At 43.6% G+C, this 12970-nt stretch overlaps 1 protein-coding gene across 3 annotated transcripts in view; it reads right to left on the bottom strand.

Annotated features, from left to right (window-relative positions):
• Positions 1–608: 608 nt before the first annotated feature.
• LRGUK (leucine rich repeats and guanylate kinase domain containing) overlaps positions 609–12970 on the bottom strand; it is a 72290-nt gene continuing 59928 nt past the window's right edge. For 2 of the 3 annotated variants that reach the window (XM_025212353.1, XM_006030682.3), the window contains 4 exons: positions 8050–8184; positions 6170–6211; positions 1951–2123; positions 609–1468 (listed from right to left, as the gene is read on the bottom strand). In XM_025212353.1, the coding sequence (XP_025068138.1) occupies positions 1320–1468; positions 1951–2123; positions 6170–6211; positions 8050–8184 (499 nt within the window). In that variant the 3' untranslated portion in view covers positions 609–1319. The remainder of the gene's footprint in view (positions 1469–1950; positions 2124–6169; positions 6212–8049; positions 8185–12970) is intronic. The other variant, XM_014523191.2, reaches the window with a different exon arrangement.

Genomic DNA, 12970 nt, shown 5'->3' on the forward strand with positions numbered 1-12970 from the left:
ACATTATAACAACAGTGATAATTGAGCCAGGACCTCAAAGTACGTCATACACATTAAGCAATCCTAGTATCACTAGCAAGACACAGGTCAGTACAATTATCCCCACTTGTAAAATGCTGAAATAGATGTACCTAGACAGTAAGTTGACTTGCTCAAGGTCACTGTGCGAGTTGGCAGTGGACCAGGTATGGCCATAGGGCACAGACTTGCAAAGATATTTGGGCAGCTGATGATACAGATAGATCTGTAGTGGGGTTTACTAAAGCATCGTAGCAGGCCGAGTGCATCCTGGCAATTCCCACCAATTTTGATGGGAGTTTGGTGCCTAATCATGAGGTGCTTTTGAAAACCACACAAAGCATTTATCTACATATTTATATGGGCCAATCAGCTACTTTGATGTAAACCCAGAGCAGCTCCACAGCCTTTAATCAATGCTAGTGTAACGGATCATATTTTTTTGCACATTTGCAAAGAGGTGTCCCACCTTGACGGTACAATGTAAAGAGCCATATCAACTACACCTTCAGAATAATGAGGTGGGCAACCGTTATTTGTTGAGCATATCCACAGTTGTATCATGTAATAACATTAAGTCTTAAGAATTTTATTATTTTTATTTTTTGGCATATGGAGTTATTAGTTATATCTATGCATTGGCATATGGACACTGTTTCTACTTTACAATGCCCAAAGCACCCTCAGCATAATTAGATAATAGTTAAAATGTTAGTAAAATCACACTAATTAACGTTTCTGACTGATGATTCCTTTTTTTGTATTATTTGTGTTCATATACTCGCACATCAAAGAACAACTTTTCACTTCTCAAAGAAATAGCTTCTATAAAAAGTTGCCTTGGAATGGAGTAGTTTCCCCTTCCCACTTAAACCAGAGTATCACATTAAATCCTCCTTAACAAAAAATAATTCCATAGTTTTACACTATAACTGACGTTATTATCAAGGCCTCCAAGCTTCCACATCTCAATTAAGTCTGTGAAACAGAAACATTAAAAAAGTCCCTGGAAGATCTGGGCACATGGGGCTTCAAAAAAAAATCCCGTGTTGATTCTAAGCCAGGAGCACCTAGGGAAATCATTTCTAGCTCTGGGAAAAGCAAAAATTACTTTTTAATAAAGTTATAAATAAATAACTTATTTTGGAGAAAGAAGAGCTCTTCAGAGTTAATCAGAAATGGATTTAGGAATATAATATTCTTTGACAGGCTTTTCCTTGCGTCAAGGGGGGAACTGTGTGAAAAATCAGCGTTCAGGTTAAACTGCATGATCAAGGCAAGATCTCAGCTAGTGCCAATCCTCAAGGCTTGGTTCTCTTCCGCCCCGACGGGATGGGAGGTAGGACAGGTTTGGTGTCTGAGCCTGGCCGGTTTGTGACCTGGGGCACGCGAGAACTGGACTTGGATCTGCTGGCTTTTTTCTCAAGACTGTCACTCGAAGGTTCAATGTCTGCAGGGATTAAAAAAAGGCCATCGATTAGTCAGTGCTGTGGAAGAAGTGACAGACGTCCCAAATGTGTTTGAATCCCAGGTGTTCATCTTCCTCTGTAGCTCCCTTCCTCCCTCCCTCACACGGTTCCCAGCATGGAGGAACATGTTTTTGAAGCATTCGTAAGCTGGAGAATTTCAGTCCTTTTAAATATTCACCTGTGATCTTAGTTACCTAGGCTAAACATGTGTAAAAGGCAGCGATGGCGTGCAGCTGGGGTATATCAAGCGTGCGGCAATCGCACTGCAATCACTCTCTGTCACGTACAGACTTTTCTGGCCAACTGAAATCAGGGTCGTTGTTAACATTAAGATGCACAAACAGGGTAACTGCAATGGCATCTCAATGCAAGTACACCACTATTATAATATCCCGATTAAAAGCCCAAGCAAACCCCCCCCCCAAAAAAACCCCCGAAAAGAAAGGTGGAAAACAATTCAAACCTTTCGTATTTGCTGTTCCATTCCCAATTCCTCCTATGTCTGTGTGTTCAGTGTTGGTGTCTTCAGGGTACCTAGTGTTGGGAGCTGGGGATGGGACAGACAGGCTTTCCATAGAGAATGCATGCGCCGAGGAGGTTATGGATAACCCAGTAGTGGTACATGACTCTTTGGAGCTGTGAAGAAAAATATGTATTCTTTAAAGGCAATAAAGGCCATTTGCAGTGAACATGACAGTATTACTGATGTCACTGAAGTGACATTAATCCATCAGGAGCCTGCAATCCATCAGACTGCTTCCCAGTTACACAGCGCTTTACTTTCTCACACATTACAATCTCTTCAACCCTCCTTCAGGGTTAGTAAACAAGCACTCCTCCCTCCACTTCAGTTTTTAATTCACTTAATCAATCAATCATAGACAGGAAAAAATACAGAGGAGAGATTCACGTCGCATAGTCAATCCGCTTCAGAGCTAGAATGAGAAATCAGAAGTTGCGTTTTCCGGTTCCACATTCAACATCACACACCAAGTTGTCTGTGAACTTGTTGTCTGGAGAGCTTAAGAATATTATCGAGATCCAGTTGTTCAAAAGGTCACGTGCCAAGTTCATGAGACTTCAACATTATCTAGAGACATCTAGATAAGAAAAAGAGGATGCTTTTGTGGCTGAACCGAGAGTCAGAAGATGTGGTTTCAGTACCCAATGATTTCTCATGTTACCCTGAGCAAGTCATTTAGGGCCACATCAATGATGACTCACGTGCCACAACACCCAGCTTTGAGGTTCCCGGTTCCCAAAGTGGAGTCCAAAGCCCAGTCAGATGCTAGGCTCCCTATCCAGGGTACAAGGGAAGAGAGGTGCATCAGAAACATGATCCAAAGAAGCCAATCATGCCAAGCCCCTCTCTGGACTCAGACCACTGCAGAGTCACACAAGTTTAGAGCTGGAAGGGCCCTCGTGAGTTCATTGGGTCCAGCCCCCTGCTCTGGGCAGGAAAGACAGGCTGGGGTCAAATAACCCCAGCAAGGTGTGTGTCCAGTCTTCTTTTGAAGATCTCCAGGGTAGGTGCCTGCACCGCCCCGCTGGGAGTCTATTCCAGAGTCTGGTCCACAAACCATGAAGTTTTTCCTTTTATCCAGTCTGAAACCTTCTTCTAGGAGTTTATGACAGTTGCTCCTGGTTTTCCCCTGGGGTGCTTTGGTGAATAGTTGTTCGCCTCGCCCCTGATGCACCCCCCAATATATTTGTAAGCAGCCACCAAATAACCCGAAGTCTTCTCTTTTCTAAGCTGAACAGTCCCCTATCTGTCAGCCTTTCCTCATCTGGCTTGCTGTTCAGGCCTCTAATCATATGAGTGGCTCTTCTCTGGACTCTCTCCAGCTTCTGCACATCCTTCTTGAAGTGTGGTGCCCAAAACTGGATGCAGGACTCCAGCTGTGACCTCGCTAATGCTGAATGGAGCAGGAGAATCACTTCCTTAGTTTTATTTGAGATGCATCGGTTGATGCATGCCAGCGCGTTGTTTGCTCTGCTAACTGAAGCATCACACTGGTGGCTCGTATTCATTTTATGGTCAATTATGACCCCCTTTCGGACGTGGTGCTAGCTAGCATAGCACCACCGAGCCTGTAAATTTGTTGCTGATTTTTCCTCCCCAGATGGAGCGCTTTGCACTTCTCAGTGTTGAACGGCATCTGGTTCTGGTCCATCCATCTCACTAATGTGTCTAGGTCCGCCTGGATCATCAGCCTGCTCTGACGCGTGGCCGCACTTCCCCGCAGCTTAGTGTTATCGGCGAACTTTGCCAGTGTGCTTTTCACCCCCGCATCCAGGTCATCGACGAAGATGTTGAAAAGCACTGGTCCAAGTACTGAACCCGGGGAGACCCCACTGGCTACCAAGGAAGGTGCTTCCCTGTATTCTTGGAAAGAAATGACCACCACCCATATAAATGGTAATAATACCACCCACCGTTTAGATAATAGCCTAGAAGTTAGGGCCCTCACCCAGAGAATTAGAGAACTCACTTCAATCTCCTCCTCAGGCTAAGGGGTTTCACACCCACATCTCCCACCTCCTAGGAGAGTGCTCTGACCACCAAAGCTGTGGTCTAGAGAATGGACTGTGAGAGGCACAGGGCCAGAAAAGGAGCAAGAAGAGGGAGTCAGGTCAGCAGGATAAGTGTTCAAGGCACAACATCCACTATTGCATTTGTCTGTATTGTGGAAAATATGGATGAAGGACTGTGCTGAAGCAAGCAGGTTGCCTCAGTGTCTAGGTGTGTAGAACCTGGCAGCTGTAACAGCTGAATTTTTGGGAACAATCTATTATGACGTAGCAGAGCTTTTAAAAATTAAAATGAAGATCAGAAGAAAGGAGGAGAGAAGTACACGCCAGAAAGATCAGGAAACGATCTTTTCACCAAGGGCCTGATTCTTCAACGGGAAGAGGCTGAGACCCTGAGGAGTGCTGCGTGCACGCATCTTCCACTGCATTCAACTGGATCTAGGGATGTTCACAACACCACATACTGCGATACAAAGCAGTCTGATTAACCCTAACTGTACTCTCGTTTCCATGTCTCATAATACCTACTAGATGAAATTGCAGCAGGGCTAAGAAATTGCTTTAAGGTAGAACAATTACTTTTAGGTTAAATAAGGACTTGAATGATTTGGATAGGGAGCTAGTTGGGGATGGTCCTGCCTTGAGCAGGGGGTTGGACGAGATGACCTCCAGAGGTCCCTTCCAGCCCGACTTCTCTATGATTCTCTGATACCGGGAGTGATAAATACAGACTCAGAACAAAGAGCAGCTTGGATTTTTTTTTAAACATCAATGCCAAAGCAAATACTAGCTTCTGAAGGGTCATATGCTTGTATTTATGTTCTCAGACATGCAGCTCAGAGAACAGAGACTAAAAATAAAATAATCGGGTTGAAATGAACCCGGTGTTGATCTCTATACCGAGCACATGAATGCAGCATACTGGAAAGCAACGCACCAGAGAGAGAACTGGTCGCTGTCATAGGTCATGTTTCACTCCAAAAAATGTTGCTGGTTCGGTCAGGTCAGCTGGGGCGCGATCTATAAAATTTCTGTATTGTCGTCATCATCATCTGACAAAGCTGCAGCACAGATGCAAATCTGTCAGTGGAAAAGTGCATTTGACAGCATAGGCTGTTTCTTATAGGATTATGCTGACAGATGAGCTCCTACCAGCATAACCTCTCTCTAAACTGGGACTTATATCAGTACATCCATGGGCAGATTTAGGATTTTGAAAAGGGGAATGCAGATTATGCGCTGCATCATTATATATAACACAACACATTTTTCCTCCAGTTAAAGAGAAACGATAAGCTTTAGTAATATGCTAGGGGACTAGCAAGATTCAGTTTAAGATCAAAGCAAAAACAAATATACCTTTATTGGAATGTGCGCTCATTTTCAAGTCTATATTTTAAGTTTAAGAAACCCAGAGGCTAGGCAAAAAATGGTCAAAATAGTTGAATATTGTTTCATTAGTCCTGTAAGTCATTATAGTTAATTGCACATTTCTTATTCAAATTTGTCAAACAAAATAAAAAGTCTTTTTAAGCATCTTGACAGTGCCTCTAATACTAAATGGTCAATCACTTCTATATCTGAATTAACGGTACTAAACCTGAGTTAAAGAAATGCAAAAATCTAGAACTCTTGGTTCAGAAATGTTACCTTTTATTAGATCAAATCACAAAAAAATTCTCTTTTTCTACAAGCTTTTGGGCTCAAACAGCCTTCATCAGGCTCTGGGAAAAGTAAAGAAGGTAAAAAGTCTCCATAGGTAGGAAATAGAAAAGATTTTTTTTTTTGAGATTTCCTAGTTGGTCTAATAAAAGGCATCATTTCTGAACCAAGCGTTCTAGATTTTTGCATTTCTGTTCATCTCAGACCAACATGGGTACCAAATACATCCCCTAAACCTGAATTAAGGTTTTTAGCTAGAGCTAAAAACAGTCTGTAGGACTATAAAATAGAAGGGAGACGGGTGATTCCTTTCCTGTAACAGTTCAGGCTTCAGCAGAAGTCCTTGAATGTTACATTACTGCAGATATTTTAGCATGTGTAGAGTTGCCCTAACTGCTATCCAACTTATTAGCTGGCCCTGATCTCAGGGAAGACGAGAGTGCTTTGATTGTTGTGCCCAGTCATTTACATTTACGTCATCCTCTTACCCGGTAAGATTTTTTATTTTACTGGTTCTTCCATCCCGATTGCTGGAAGCATGAAATTGAAAAACAAAAGTACATTTATTAATTCACTGTGACATAGGCAAAAAAAAAAAAAAGAAAGAAAGAAAGAAAGAAAAATCACGGCAGATTTTATTGCTAAGCCTCTGAAGATTTTTTTGGTACCAAAACACAAATGTGAGTTTACACAGGAGATTTCCATCATGCCTCTAAACAAATTTCTTCCAAGCTTTTATTACTTCTCCTTGCCAGTGGATTTGACAACATGACTCTAGATAAATTCGCCATAGGCCTGACGCAGGCAAAGAAAATGAATCAGATTAGCAGTTTGCTTTTTCGCTCCTCTCAGTTGTTTTTCACTGTGCTATTAACAGTGTTAAATGAAAACACTGCGAAAGTCAAAACACCGCAATGTGGGAGAATGGAAAGACATATTTATTCCCAGATGTGAAGGGTAAGACCTTTACAACTCATCACTGCTTCACACTCTTGAGTTATAGGTCTTGCCTTTTACTGGTATGGCCTGATGATGCATAATCCCTCAGCAACCTATTATATACTTAATCTCTCGTTCGCACTCACCCCATTCTCCGTCAGCACGCACCACTGTGGTACAAATACCCAGTACGGACGAATCTGTGGAGGCCTATGATTTCAACATTTTTACAGCGTGCTAATTAACTGCTGTAATTAGAGTGGCAGGCTGTATAGCTCAGAGTGAAAATGTGCCAGCTCTTTAGGATTTAAAAGGAACAGAACATTTCAGCAGCAAGGAAAGCAGCAACACCCCAGCCTACAGCTCGAGCATCCTTAATGGGGGCTGCGGATGTTTAAAATCTCTCAGGATGAGGCCTTAATGGGCCCGGTCTTTGTCTGCATGCACATGCTTCAGAGAAGTAATTAATGCCAAATATTTTGAGAAGCAAGAAAAAAAAAAAAAAAGAGACAGCCAAAACTTTGCATTTCAAATATGCCTGAAAAGGCATTGTGGCCTGTGTGGAATGGGAACGGGATTAGCCACTATGCTGCTCCTCAGTTTCCCCTTCTATATGAAAGTTGACCACGTTTCTCTCTATTCTCAACCTGGAATGGGTCTGTCTCTCCTCCCTCACAGCAGCTTTCCCTTGCAGGGGATAACAAGTTCCTCGGGGAATAGCAGGAGACGGGGCTACTTAGTTTCCCCAACCCCCAGAGCTTCCCCCTGCAGCACTTTACCGTGTTTGAGTGAAGGAGTAGCGGCCTCTCCACTATCCCCAGAAGTCTGCTTTATTTCAGACTGGGGATACAGAGGAGCTAAAAGGCTAGCCAAGGCATGGGGAGCAGCATTAACGTGGGCACACATGGGAAACGTGGCAAGAAAGCAGGTGGGTTGGAGGGTCGATGCCTTGGAGGGTTCTCCGATGTCACAACACGTACGAAAATCACCTGATTTTGTACCGACAATACCTCCCCAGCGGTGTTCAGCAGTTAGCACAGATCTCCCCGTACCGAGAACAGGAAAAAGCTGCAATATCCTAGGCTATAGGACCCCTGGATAAATTGTGACTTTAACGGTTATTGCTCTCGTCCTGTTTCTCGACGTGGTGTTCCAGTTGCTTTCCTCATTCGCCTCTCTCAATATGCTGCTACAAAAACCCTCCAGCCATCCTCATGCTGCAGTGTGAATTATAAAGCCTACATGAAATCATCCCCACGAATGGCCAGGTTTTTTTTTTCACATGGTAGCAATGTGTGTTTAATGAAGCTACCGATGTAACAGAGGAGAAAACAACAACATCTGGGGAAATGGTTTCAGGGCTTGGGCGCTGCAGTATTGACCTTCATCCCATCCTATAATAATCTGTTCTTTTAACGGCCGGGCTCACCTGGTGTCTGGGCTAGCAGGAGGAAGGCTCCGGTCTTGAGTGAGGTTACTTCCACTTGGGAACAAAGACGAGCGTGTTGGAGGCTCCAGCAACTGTTGGCGCGGACTGGCTGCTGCTGTGGTACTCGCATGATTACTGAAACGACATAAACCGGGTCGTCAGATCCCTTTGTGTACTGGAGCATCATCCCAAACAGTTATCTCCTGTCCTTTGCTGGAGTGACACCGTCCTTGCGGATTGTGTCAAAGGAAGAACAATGCCCAGACTTCCCACAGACCCTAGATTTTAATGGGAGTTTTCCTTTAGTGTTTTGACCCAATTTAAGTCTTTAAGTGAATCATGCATGTTTGAAATGCATTTTTCTAAGTGACTAGCACAAGGTTATACAGCAACACAGTGCCTGAATCAGGGGCACCGATTCTTGACTCAATATCACTTTTCTTACTTCTGAGAAGACGACCCTGCCACTTGTCTAGGTTGTCTACCCTCTCTTGAGATCCAAGGGGTACATTAAGCAAACATTTCACAGAAAACATATTTTGGATCCACCAAAGGTGCAGGGGTGCACTTGCACCCCGCTTTGATTCCTGCTCCACCCAAAATTTCAAACTAAGTGCCTGGGAGGGGAAGTGTATTTCTATTCAGGTAGTGCTGGGAGAGTCAAGGGACTTCTAAAATCTCCTAGTTTCCTGTTGATCTCTCTCCACTCCATAGGTGTTAATGACCCTCTCTCCTTTTAATGGTCTTGATGCTTCACTATTCAAACCATCGTTTCTTCTGCAGTGTTGCCGTCTGCTAGCCATTCTCTTCTATTTCATAGCCTGCAGACTGTTTTTAGCTCTAGCTAAAAACCTGAACTCGAGTGTAGGAATGACAGACAGTAAAGTATTGGAGATGCTCAAGAAAGCTAGATTTTGTTTTATAAATCTGAATAAGAGATATACATTTCACTATAATGGCTACAGGAGTAATGATACAATATACTGTGACTATTTTTTCCCAGTTTGTTGCGTTTTTTTAAACCTTATATGTACTCTAGCAAATTAGTGCACATTCCAATCGTTATATTTGTTTTTTGCTTTGATCTTAAACTGGTAACAGCGCTAGCCCTCAACCATATTAGTAAAGCTTCCAGTTTCGGTTTACCTGGATAAAAACGTGTGTTGTGTTATATGTGATGATGTGCCCCACCATCTACATTTCCCTTTTTCAAAATCCTAGATCCGGCCATGTTTTTATATTTATTAAGAGTGGGATTTTCAGAATCACTTAAGTGACTCTGGAGCACAAATCCCATTGGAAATCACTTAAGAGCTTTTAAGAAATCTCACCCTAACGCATTATTCTTTGGATCACTTTGCCACCTGAATTAAGTTCCTACTTCATATCTTCCAAAGCAGTCACACACAATAACTTTAAAAAATCCATTGCAAGTTGAAATGTCGGCACAACTTTCTACACAGATAGTAATGATCAGTATGAAAAGCAAATCATCTCAAAGACCACACCTAGATTTCAAATTTAAGAAAAGTCTGTCTTAAAATGTTTGGCTTAAAATTAAGATTCAGTTCTTCCAAAAAAACCCCTATCCTCTGAACAGATACAGTCCTCATTTTGCTGATAAACCCCAATTGAGCTCCGAAGGAACCTATTTCCTTTAAGGGTCATAAGCCCTTTTAATCTGCACATCTGCTCATTCTTTAACTGCTCTGCTACGATCACCAATAATGGTTCCTGTTGCGGAAGTGGATTGTGGATGCTTTTCCCTTACGAATCAGAAATGCTAAAATCACAAAAGATCTTGTGGGCCAACTCAGCCACCTCTATACATGCAGGACTGTCCTCTCTTTTATGCCTTGTTTGTGCTTTGTTCCAGTTACTTCAAATGTCTTGATGATGGGATTTTCACAATCCTTGGGAAGCTGTCCCATAGTCCAGCACACAGGTTCCCAACCACCGGGCCGCAGCCCGGTACCAAGCCACAAAGGGTTGGTGGCTGGTCTGCAGTTTGCCGGTCCGCAATATAAAAAAGGTTGGGAACCACTGACCGAGCACATCTCACTGCAACCAGGATTTTTTGACCGTCCATCTTTGCACATTCCTTTTAATTTCACCCAATTATTTCTATTCATAAACAATTTTCCTTTAAAGTGAGACTACAGGTTGCTATTGCTTAGACCATCAAATAGCTGCCAGTTGGTAATGGTTTTCCTCATTAGTGGCCCAGACAAAATCTAAACCAATTAAATTGAAAAGGAAGGGTCCTTATCCCATTAAGAGCCCTCAGAGCAGCTAGAGGGCTCTCAGTGTAAATAGACTCAGTGTAATGGAATTTAAAACATTTCCCTAACAAATCTCTCGGCTCAATATACAACCCCGAAACATGCCGCTTGACAGCGGAAGTTACAAAAGTCAGAAGCAGAAAGCTGAGAAGAGGATACACCACGCGTGACTTCAGATGGAGGGTCACAACTCCGAGGACTCCTCCACTACAGGGAAATGGACTCTGAACCCTGAAATGAAGGCTTTGATTCAGAATCAATGACCCATTCGCAGCAGCGACACCTCCGCAGACAACAACCAGCCAGTCAATTGAAACGAGCACATGTTTTAAAAGGCTTGACAGGGATTTTTTTCCCTTCCATGTACCCACCAAGTGCCTTGTTGGTTTTTTTTTTTTTATACTGCCTAGCGAACCTATTCATTTATGTCCGGGGAGTTTATAGTTCTAACTTCGCTAGGCTGTTTCAGCTCAAAGGAGAAAAAAAAATCAGCTAAGATAAATTACACCCTTTGAAAAGGGTATTTGTGGATCTGGGACACAGGCACTGCCTCTGTAATCCTGTTGCCAAAATGGGCACAAAAGAATGCTTCTAACACACACACACACACGCTTGCAAATAGCATACATGACCCCATGTGTGGAACCCGCATGGCCGGGGCAACAGTAATACAAGCGTAAGAGGGTGCATCAAGAAAGCTATGTCCAAATGCATGATACGATCATACCCCCGCACACTTCTATCTAAGCCCTGCCCGTAGGAGGCTGCGGTAGTAAAACTGCAAAGCATGTGGATGCGCTCAGATAGAGGGAACTCGGGATGATGGAATTAGCCGTCACGCTCTGCAGTTTTCCTTTTGGCCCTGCCCTCTCTTGCTTATTTGTAACTCCATTGATAGCATCTGACAAGGTAGGCTGTTGCCTATGAAAGCTTATACAATTCTGAACAAGTTAGTCACCAAGGGCACCTATACACATGATGGACCTTTGCTCCGATGCGTGCTAACTGGCGCACGTTGGAGCAGACTCGATTAACCAAGCCTGCTAAATAGTGCACTCCAGCAGCCTCCGTGGCACGTGTATTCAGGGTCCCAGCAGTTCAAAATGGCAGCAGGGGTGCTTTAACTAAAGCTCATTGAATTAAAGTGCCCCCCACTGCCATTTTGAACCGCAGGACACTGAATACATGTCATGCTGCAGGTGCTTTGATTAGAGTGGCTCTCAGAGCTGCTCTAATTAAAGCACCCCACACACCCCCTCCGCCCCTTTGGTGCCAGCCTGGCCCGACTTCAGGCTAACATGGTTAACTACCTCTTTGCTCATTTATATAAGCAAGGATAAGAATCTGGTCCTGTATGGAGCACTCAGATTAAATTAACAAGCTGTTTATTAGATTATGGCAGTGATGTAACGAGGGTGGGGAGACCAGGGCAGCTGCCCTGGTGACCAACTTGGGGGAGGAGTGGGCAAAAACGGCTGCTACCATAGCGGTAAAGTTGCTTTGCCCCCGTGTGTGGCAGCTGTCCAGGATGCTGGCTTCATCGTTACACCTCTTGCTTATGCCCTTAACGTAATGAAGATCTCAGTTCAACCTCAATCACACAGGGACAAGTGATGTTATTTCGATGTCAAACCACCTACTCTTAGGAGACTCTACTGGGTTCCTAAACATCAAACCGATTCTAATTACACCTGCACGTGTCTGCAGACACAAAATCAAGAGGCCAGATTTTTAAAACAAATCTGGATTTAAAATCTAAAGGTATGCAATGATCTCTTTGGGGGCTTGCAATAAATAAAACAGATCTAATCCTTGTTTGGCATCCCTTTTAAAATCGATTTAACTACTCTGACTTAAATCCAACCATTCTTGATTTACTGATCCAAGATCTGAAAGGATCTTTAACTGCAGTATGTTATGGACTCAGTAAAGAGCCTCTGGGTGCTAAATACTGGTATTTTATGTAGTAAAGGTCTGTATATTTAACAGCTAAATGGCTGTTCTTTTTAACAACAACTATATGTTATACATAGTTATTTACTTGTCCTCAATAGAACAAAGTTTTGCTCCCCACCAATTTCAGCAGCGTAGCAGTGGTCTCTCTTTTTGCATTTCCAAATAAAACTGTACGGGCCGGGAGTGACCCGAGCCCTTTTCCACGCTGCATGCGGGCTGTGGCCAGCAGCCCGGGCACGCCGGGTCGGAGAGGGAAGGCCTTCGAGCTGGAATTAGGCACAAACGCGTAGCGGTAGTTTTAAAGATTGTTTACTTACACCGAGATGGCAGTGGTGTAGGCTGGAAAGCTTGATTAAGTTGCAGTTACAGACAGACAACACAGACAGTCTCATGGAGGTTGCTAGGCTCCACGGTGCAGAGCTCCGGATGCTCTGGGTGAACGAGCCACCAAAATAGGAATCGTAAATACGTCTTATAAAAGTTGCGTTCGAAGACGGGAAGAGGTGGGCAGTGGATCAGGCCGCCACGCTCCTCTGGATCTCACACAGGGTTTCTATTACCCTGCCGTGTACCCAGAGTCCCCACGAGATGGATGTGGAGTCCTCTTCGGCTTGGGCGGAAATCGCTCAAGCCTTTTATACGGCTAACAGGCCAATCGTTAGCCGCCACGTGGGAATAATTTA

The sequence above is a fragment of the Alligator sinensis genome, unplaced genomic scaffold (assembly GCF_000455745.1).
Source record: "Alligator sinensis unplaced genomic scaffold, ASM45574v1 scaffold64_1, whole genome shotgun sequence".
Lineage (NCBI taxonomy): Eukaryota > Metazoa > Chordata > Crocodylia > Alligatoridae > Alligator > Alligator sinensis.